This window comes from Tursiops truncatus, chromosome 2 (assembly GCF_011762595.2).
Source record: "Tursiops truncatus isolate mTurTru1 chromosome 2, mTurTru1.mat.Y, whole genome shotgun sequence".
Taxonomy (NCBI): domain Eukaryota; kingdom Metazoa; phylum Chordata; class Mammalia; order Artiodactyla; family Delphinidae; genus Tursiops; species Tursiops truncatus.
In genome coordinates, this window is record NC_047035.1 from 138,991,389 (window position 1) to 138,999,381 (window position 7,993).

Here is a 7,993-nt window from a genome sequence, read left to right on the forward strand (position 1 = left end):
TCCGCCTCTGTGGCCAGAGCATGACAGTCCCTCTGAGTTCAGCCTTTTCTCTGAAGATTACGAAGAACACTGATACCTCCTTTAAATTGTAATTATTGCTGAGGGGTGGGAGCTTTTACTTTTAAACTTCACTGTATCAAAGGTTATATTATAAGACTATAACAACAGTCCTGTGAGCGGATACTATAATTACTACTCCTGTTTTAAGAGCTGTAGTTCAGGCTCAGAGCTGTCCAAGGGCAACACAGCTAGCTAGTGGTGGAGCTACTAATTACATAACGTTTACTCCTCTCTCCCACAAGACTGAAATCCCATGAGAGCACAGACCACAACTATCTTGTTCACTCTGGTATGCCTGACATTTACCAGCTGCTAAATAAATATGTATTAAATAATGCCTACAAGCATCTTGAAATGTAAGTACTTTCTAAATAAAATGGTAGCAGCAAACATTTAGCCCACTTGCCAGGCTCATTCTAAGTGGTCCCATGGATGGTTTCACTTGGTACCAGCAACCATCCTAGGTGGTGGGTATTTTATTTACTGCCACAGGGATGAGGCAACTTGAGCCTCAGAGGAGTTAACCGAACTGCCCAAGGTCACACAGCAAATAAAGAGGGTCTGACTCAGGCCTGCCTGGGGGCCCACATTCCCCCATTTTCATCACTCACTACACTCCATGCCTCTTCTTCAGGCTGCTCTGTACTATTTCTCAGGGAAAGAAACTAACTGTGGACAGTGAGATGACTTTCTCGGTGTCACTCAGCAAAGCAGCAAGTGCGGGCTCTGGGAACCCAGTAACGGTCCACCCGTATGTCCCCTCCTTCCCCAACCCCTCTCCCGCCATCACTGTGAGCAAGTCCCTCGGGGTCTGTCTTGACGCCTTATCCAGCACACTGGTAGGCACTGGGTGGGAGTTACTGGGTACAGTCTCCCGGAGGGTGGTGATGAGGGAGGCGGCCACTCTTTGCGGGGGTCCTTGAGTCACTTGAGGGACAGCCTGGCCGCCCCCAGACGATGGCACTGCCCACCACTGTCAGGGTCCCGGGCACTCACCGGAGCAGTGGATGAGGCGGAGTGGGTGGGAACACAGTGAGAAGCTTAGCAGCTCCATCCAGATGCGAATTGTCCCTCCCACACTTCCCGGGCTGCAGGGGCCTCCATTAGAGCCCCCGAGGAGTCAGAATCCACACCTCCGCAAATGGGCCCGCTTTCCCAGGACACCCCCTGCCCAGACCTTCCCTGGGCTCTGTGGGTTTTGACACCTCTCTGTAACGTGGCAGGGGTCCACCTCGCACCTTTGGTCCAGATAAAAGCTCAGTCCTGGAGGTGGCCGGCCCAGCCTCCCAGAGCCCGCAGCCCCGGCCATGGCCCAGTCCCCTCCTCTGCAGGGCCTCCTCGGCCACGACCACTGGATCTTCCCGCACGGTTGGGGCTGGACCAGCCACTCGGACTCGACGTCCCCGGCCTCCTCCTCGGATTCGTCGGGCTCCTGCCCCTGCGACCGTGCCCGCGGCCCCTCACAGCCGGCGCCCCCTGCCCGCAGCGCCTCACAGGCCGCCTCGATGGCACCCGGACGTGCGCGGAGCCGGCCAGGAGGCGGGCAGCGGCAGAGCGCCAGTGAGCGTGAGAAGCTGCGCATGCGCACGCTCGCCCGCGCCCTGCACGAGCTGCGCCGCTTTCTGCCGCCGTCCGTGGCGCCCGCCGGCCAGAGCCTGACGAAGATCGAGACGCTGCGTCTGGCCATCCGCTACATCGGCCACCTGTCGTCCGTGCTGGGCCTCAGCGAGGAGAGCCTGCAGCGCCGGCGCCGGCGGCACAGCGACGCAGTGCTCCCTCGAGGCTGCCCGCTGTGCCCCGACGGCGGCCCCGCGCAGGCGCAGACGCAGACGCAAGGGTGCGGCCCTGGCTCAGCCGCTAGCGCCACGGTGTCCTGGGGGTCCCCGCCCGTCTGTCCCGGAGCCCTAGCGGCGCCCGAGCGCCTGGGGAGCAGGGTGTCTGATATGGGTCCCTGGGTGACACTCCCTTACTGCCCCGGGATGCAGTCGCCCCCGCAGCTGTCCCAAGGGAGAGCCCCTGACGCGGCTCGTTGGACGCCGCCCCAAGCCTGTTCCGGAACGCAGACACCCCCAGAGCCCCGGGACCAGGCCACGCCCTGGACCTCGCCCCCCGCAATGGAGCTGGCTGCAGTGTACCAGGTACGCGCCCAGGCTCTCTCCGCTTCCCTCGGAGTGGTCCCCAGTCTTCGATTGGAAACGGAGTGGGTGAGTAAGCTCTAGTCTGCAGAGAATCTTATGCTTTTTAGATCCCGGGTTTACCTAATCCAACCCTGGTTAGGGATGGAAAGCTGAAGGGAGGATGAAGAAGACCCTAACCTCCTTGGGGAAAGAGGTGGGGGCCCTGGGAAGTTAAGGCCACCACCACCTCTACCTAGAAGGCTTCACAGTCATGTGGAAGAGGGGGGAATCTTCAGACTTGCTTTCAGAGTCCAGGGTGGAAGGTAGCAGGGGCCTTCAGGTAATTCAGGAAATTCCTTGCAAGTGCTCCATCAGGGTTTGAGGGGGAGGGAGGCCTGGCTGCTCCGGGCGTAGGGGCTTTCTAAGTAGATGGGCTTGGATCTGGTGACCTTCATGCTTTCCTCAAGCTTCCATAAAAGAGCATATTAATAACCAAAATTTATTGAATGCTTACTGTGTGCCCAACATGATTCTTGGTATTTTACATGAATTAACTAACTCATCAGCCCTCCAGCAACCCTGTGAAGTAGGTTTTATTATCATCATCACCATTTTATAGATGAAAAAACTGAGACTAAAAGAGGTTATCTGAGTTCTCATAGCTAGTGAGTGGCAGAGCTGGGTTTTGAACCCTGGCAGTATATCTCCAGAGCTTGTACTCTAAACCACTTTGCTTCACTGGATCCATGGCACCAGGGCAGTTCAGCAGCTACCAGCCACACTATGGGGAACATCCAGGTTCAGGATCTCAGGGCATGAGGCAGTGGCCCACTAACCCACTACTCTTCTCTCTCTCAGGGAATCTCTATGTCTCCAGAGCCTTGTCTGTTGCCAGAAACCCCTCCTGTCCTGCCCCGCCCAGCATGCCAGAGACTCCAGCCTGAGACCCAGTGGGGATGCTGGAGCCACAGTGCAGAGGTGCTGCCCAGCTCGGAGGACCAGGGACCAGGCCCCGCCTTCCAGCTCAGTGATGAAAGCCCTCCCCAGAGCTCAGGCCTACAGCTCAGTGGCTGCCCTGAATTTTGGCAAGAAGATTTGGAGGGGACTCACCTGGGCATCTTCTACTAATGGCCTTGGAATCAGGCCTGTAGCGTGGGGTGTCCTCCTCACCTGCTACTTCACTAGTATTCAGGCGTTGTTTTAGCCAAGGATCCCTTTTCCAAGTGATGTCTTTCATGGAAGCAGTGTTTGAAACAGCTAAGGGTGGCCTCCCTGGCTAAAGTCGGGGCTGGGGCAGTCCCTCCACTCCTAGACGCCCCCCAGAATGACCAGTGTTCTGTAGAGCACAACCTGAGCTGCAGTAACATGGGTTGTTTGACCACAGTGGTTGGACAGGCTGGGACTGGTGGGGGAGTGGGCTTGGGGGTGGGTGGGGATGGGAGTGGGAAGAAAAGTATATGCTTAGATTTTGTACTTCTTAAAAAAAAAAAAACCAAAAGAAACACCCAAATTTGGTTTGGTCTGTTTTTCTTCTATCCACTTGGGTTTTTATTGCTTCTGGAAAAGGAAAAATGTTCCCGTCCTTCAGGGAATAAATTATGCTGCTTTCCGCTCCTGGAATTCAGGCCCTCACTTGCCAGTTCGACAGTAATTATTGTGCAGGGGCTCCACCTGGCCTGCTGTGCAGGCGACACAGGTGAGTTAACATTTGGGCCTGTTCACTTGCCTGAAGCCCGTCACCATTGCCCTTTTGCATTCTCCTGGGTGCATTCCTGCTGACCCATAGGGCTCTTTCACAGTTATCTGAAGTTGTTTCCAAAGGGTGCTTGTGAGTGGCTCCCATGTGCTAGGCCCAGTGTATTAGTTTACTAGGGCTGCCATAAGACAATACCACAAATTGGGTGGCTTAAACAATGGAAATTGATTTTCTCACAGTTCTGGAGACTGGAAGTCCAAGACCAAGGGGTCAGCAGGTTTGGTTTCTTCTGAGGCCTCTCTCCTTGGCTTGCAGATGGCCGCCTTCTTGCTGTGTCCTCGCATGGTTATCCCATGGTCCAGTCTCTGCGTCTGTGTCTTAATCTCTTCTTACAAGGACACCAGTATATTGGATTTGGGCCCACCCACGTGAAGTCATTTTACCTTAAGTTCCTCTTTAAAGGCTCTATCTCCAAATACATTCACGTTCTGAGATACTGGGGGTTAGAACTTCACCAAGAGTTGTGGGGGAACACAGTTCAGCTCACAACACCCAGTACTAGGTGCTGGAGAAAACGTGCCCTGACTAATGGGGTAAATTACAGGGAAGGAAATGATCAGAGCCCAGGTCAAGATGGGGGTTTATACAAGGTACTTTGGGACCAAAGAGGATATGCCAGCCTGGTGGGAGATGGGGTTGACAGTGCTGTTGCGTTCTTGAGTTACCTGATCCATTAGTCCTGCCGCATTGATTTATGTGGCTTTGAGCAAGACTAAGAGGCACCTCCAGGATCTTGGGAAAGGGCGCCATGATCCATTAGCAAAGGCTGCCATAGGCTTGGGAGCCAGCAGTGGTGGTGACTTCATTCTGTTTCTGACTCGGAGAGGGGAGAGTTGCAGGATGTTGGAACTGAGTATTGAAGGATGTGTGGAGTTCGCCAAGAGGAGTAGGCAGAAGAAACAGCGTGAGCCAAGTTGAAACAGGTGGTTGAAGTCCAGGACTGAAGGGGAAAAGTGACAAATTGAGTTGGAAAAGGAGCTGGGAGGTGGGGTTGTGGGGAGCCCCACATGGCGGCAGGGGGAGGCATCTGGCCTCTGTGTCCTGGGTGGAGGGGGCAGTGAAGGTGGAGGGTAGGGGGTGGGCTGGTCAGAGCCACTCTTGGTCTTTTGGACTGCCTTATAGCAATGCAGCCTGGCAGGGGGCCACTGTTAGCGGTGCAGGGCGAGAGCAGAGGCAGGAGGAAGACCAGAGCGTGAGCTGCCACATGCAGGGCCTCCCATCTGAACCACTGCCTGCTGACATGCCCTTTGACGCCAGGCAAGTCACTCCATCTCTGTGCCTCAGTTTCCCCATCTCTTAAAGAGGAGCTGGATTAGGCGACCACTGCAGTGCCTTCTTCCCCCAACCTTTTAGAAGTGGGTTCTGGTTCCTACCCCAGGACCCTCTGTAGGGGCTGCCTGCCACAGCGGAGGATGGGAAACGCTCACACAAGGTTACATGCAGCAGGGAGACAGATACCGGGCACAGCTGCCCTGCTTGCACATTCATTCAGCTCTTACTCTCTGTGTAACCATGGGCAAGCTTCAAAACCTCCCTGGGGACTTCCCTGGCGGTCTAGTGGTTAAGACTCCAAGCTTCCAATGCAGGGAGCGCAGGTTCAATCACTGGTTGGGGAACTAAGATCCCATATACCGCACAGCACGGCCAAAAAATTGAAAAGACAAAAAATGAACAAAACCTCCCTGACTCTCAGTCTCCTCAGCTGTGAAGTGGCAACAATAATAGACCCTACCTCTCAGGGTTCTTAGGCTTGGCACGTAGTAATTGCTCAATACATAATAGCTGAATAGAATCACACGACCTTAGAGATGATCCAGTCTGGTGGTTCCCTCACCTGACTGCATGTTGAGCCCTCTGGTTCCAGGGTCCCACCCTGAGAGTGCGATTCAGTGCATCGGGCCGGGACCTGGGAACCTGGAGCCGAGGTCCAACCAGGTTTGGGAGCAATGGCTATTGTTTGCTCCTTCGTTTTACAGCTGAGGAAACTGGCCCAGGGAGGGGAGCAACTTTCTCTAGCCCTCCAGCTAGGTTGGAACATCAAGCCCCTGGCTCCCTGTCCAGTGCTCTCTCCTTCTCAAGAAGATGCAAGGACTTGGCTCCACAGTCTCATGGCACCTGCACCTAAGGCGGAACTGAACAGCTGCCCATCTCCTTCCTTCGACTCCCGCCTATCTGGGCTCAGTCCTTGGTCCAGTCACTGATGGCCACGGCAAGGGCCAGCCAGAGCTGAGCATCTTCTGGAATTTGGCAGCCTTCTTCTCCCAGCTCCTCTGGGAGATGCAAAGGCAGAGGCAAAAGGCTGCTATCACCCCAGCTGGAGTTGCCAGGGGCTTGGGCTAATCTCCCACCCCTGTCCTCACCCTCTGGGAGGGCAGGCTCAGCCCTGCCTCTCAGGAGCAGCAGCCCCTCACTCTCTTGTGTGGCTCCATCCCAGACAGGCTGCTCTTGGCTGCACTTCTGTGCTAAGTGCCTGGCAGGGGAGGGAGAGGGGCTGATGCTGGTGCCCTGCCTGGGATGACTGGTCCACCTACACCTTCCTGGGGACCCAGTCACCATCCATAAGAGACTGGACATTCACCGAGTACCTCACCCGGGGCTTCTCAATGACCCTGCAGTGCAGAGGACGTGCCTCCTGAGGAGTCTCCTGGAGGGTGGGGAGGTGGGAGAGCCCCCCCCCCGCCCCTGCTGCTTCTGGCTGATCCTCAGGGCCCCCCACTGGCCGTGAGAAGTCAACCTACCTGTAGACGGAGCGCTGGATAGGGAATGAGCAGTCAGAGTTCTAGGCAGCTCCTGTTCTGCATCCGACCTTGAGCTCGATTCTGCAAGCAGGTCTCTGGCTTTGCATGTCCTCGCTGCATCCTCGGTACCGATTTCCTCCAGCCCCACAGGCAGTCATGAATGCCTGCACTGTGAGCTGTCAGGTGACGAGTGCCTAACTACCGTAGCCCCAAATGCAGGGCCAGCTTCCACTCATGCACGGGCATTAGAGGTGGGGTCTTAACCTCCCCGTGCCTCTGTTTCCTTATCTGCAAAACTGAGATAAAGACAGTCCTTATCTCCTGGGGCTGTTGAAAACCAAATGAGATAATGCGCATAAACACAGCCCAGTGCCAGGCACCGAGACTAGGGTCCCTGCTGACTCTCCTACCTGGCTCCCCCAGGGACCCTAGATGGCGGTGCTGGTCCTTCCCCCAGTGGGGACCACCTGAGGGGGCCGCCTGCCCTCTGGTCCCCCTAAGGTCAAGTGCCAGCCGCCGGCAGCTGGGCCCTGGCGACAGGAAGGGCTGGTCCGGAGATGCTGGGCTGGGGGGAGCCTCCTGGTTGGTGGAGGGACCCATATCCAAGGCTGGTCCCACCCCTTGGCCCGCCCCACCCTTTGATATGCGGAAGGCAGTGGAGCGTGGAGGAGCCTTCCTGGCCCCAGGCCAGCTGGCGCGCTTCTCACAAGGAGGAAGAGGCTGGGAGGAAAAAGGATGAATGGGGCCTTGAGCAGGAGACAGGGCTAAGGATGATAGTAACACCCTGCTCTCCTTAAGTGTCAGACTGTGTGCTAAGTACGTGAATCTCCTTAGATCCACACACCAACCCTATGATAGATCATCTTTATCGTGCAGATGAGGAAACCAAAGCCCAGGGGTCAAGAAACAGGCTGGACTTCAAGACTTCAGCTGGAGCAGCTCACAGGCGGGGTCAACTGGAGGTGACCCCTGAGGAGCCTGGGCTATCTGTTACCTCCCTCTTTCCCTCCCACCAGCCTTGGGTGCTCAGCTGGACCTCCTTTGCCAAGAAATTTCCACCAAGGCTGATGTGGGCCGTGGAGCCCTGCGGGTCCCAGACCTTCTCCTCAGAGTTGGCCCTGATCACTGGCTGCCCCAGGTGATCTGGAGAGCACCTGCCTTTTTCTGTATGCTACTCTTGAAAACAACCACTTTACAAACTGATATGCCACCCAGGGATCCTGGAGAGGTGGCAGGACATGCCCTTGGCCAGTGAGTGGTCACACCAGGCCTGGATCCAGGGCTTGCTGCCCTTACCGTGAGCCCTGTTCTCTCACTCTCCC

The 7,993-nt window shown here is 56.1% G+C and overlaps 1 protein-coding gene across 1 annotated transcript; it reads left to right on the plus strand.

Moving 5' to 3' along the window:
* Window positions 1–1,367: 1,367 nt before the first annotated feature.
* On the plus strand, window positions 1,368–3,583 carry MESP2 (mesoderm posterior bHLH transcription factor 2). The gene is made up of 2 exons (XM_004312930.4): window positions 1,368–2,198; window positions 3,036–3,583. The coding sequence occupies exons 1-2, from the start codon at window positions 1,368–1,370 to the stop codon at window positions 3,303–3,305; spliced, it is 1,101 nt and encodes a 366-aa protein (XP_004312978.2). The 3' UTR covers window positions 3,306–3,583.
* Window positions 3,584–7,993: the final 4,410 nt, after the last annotated feature.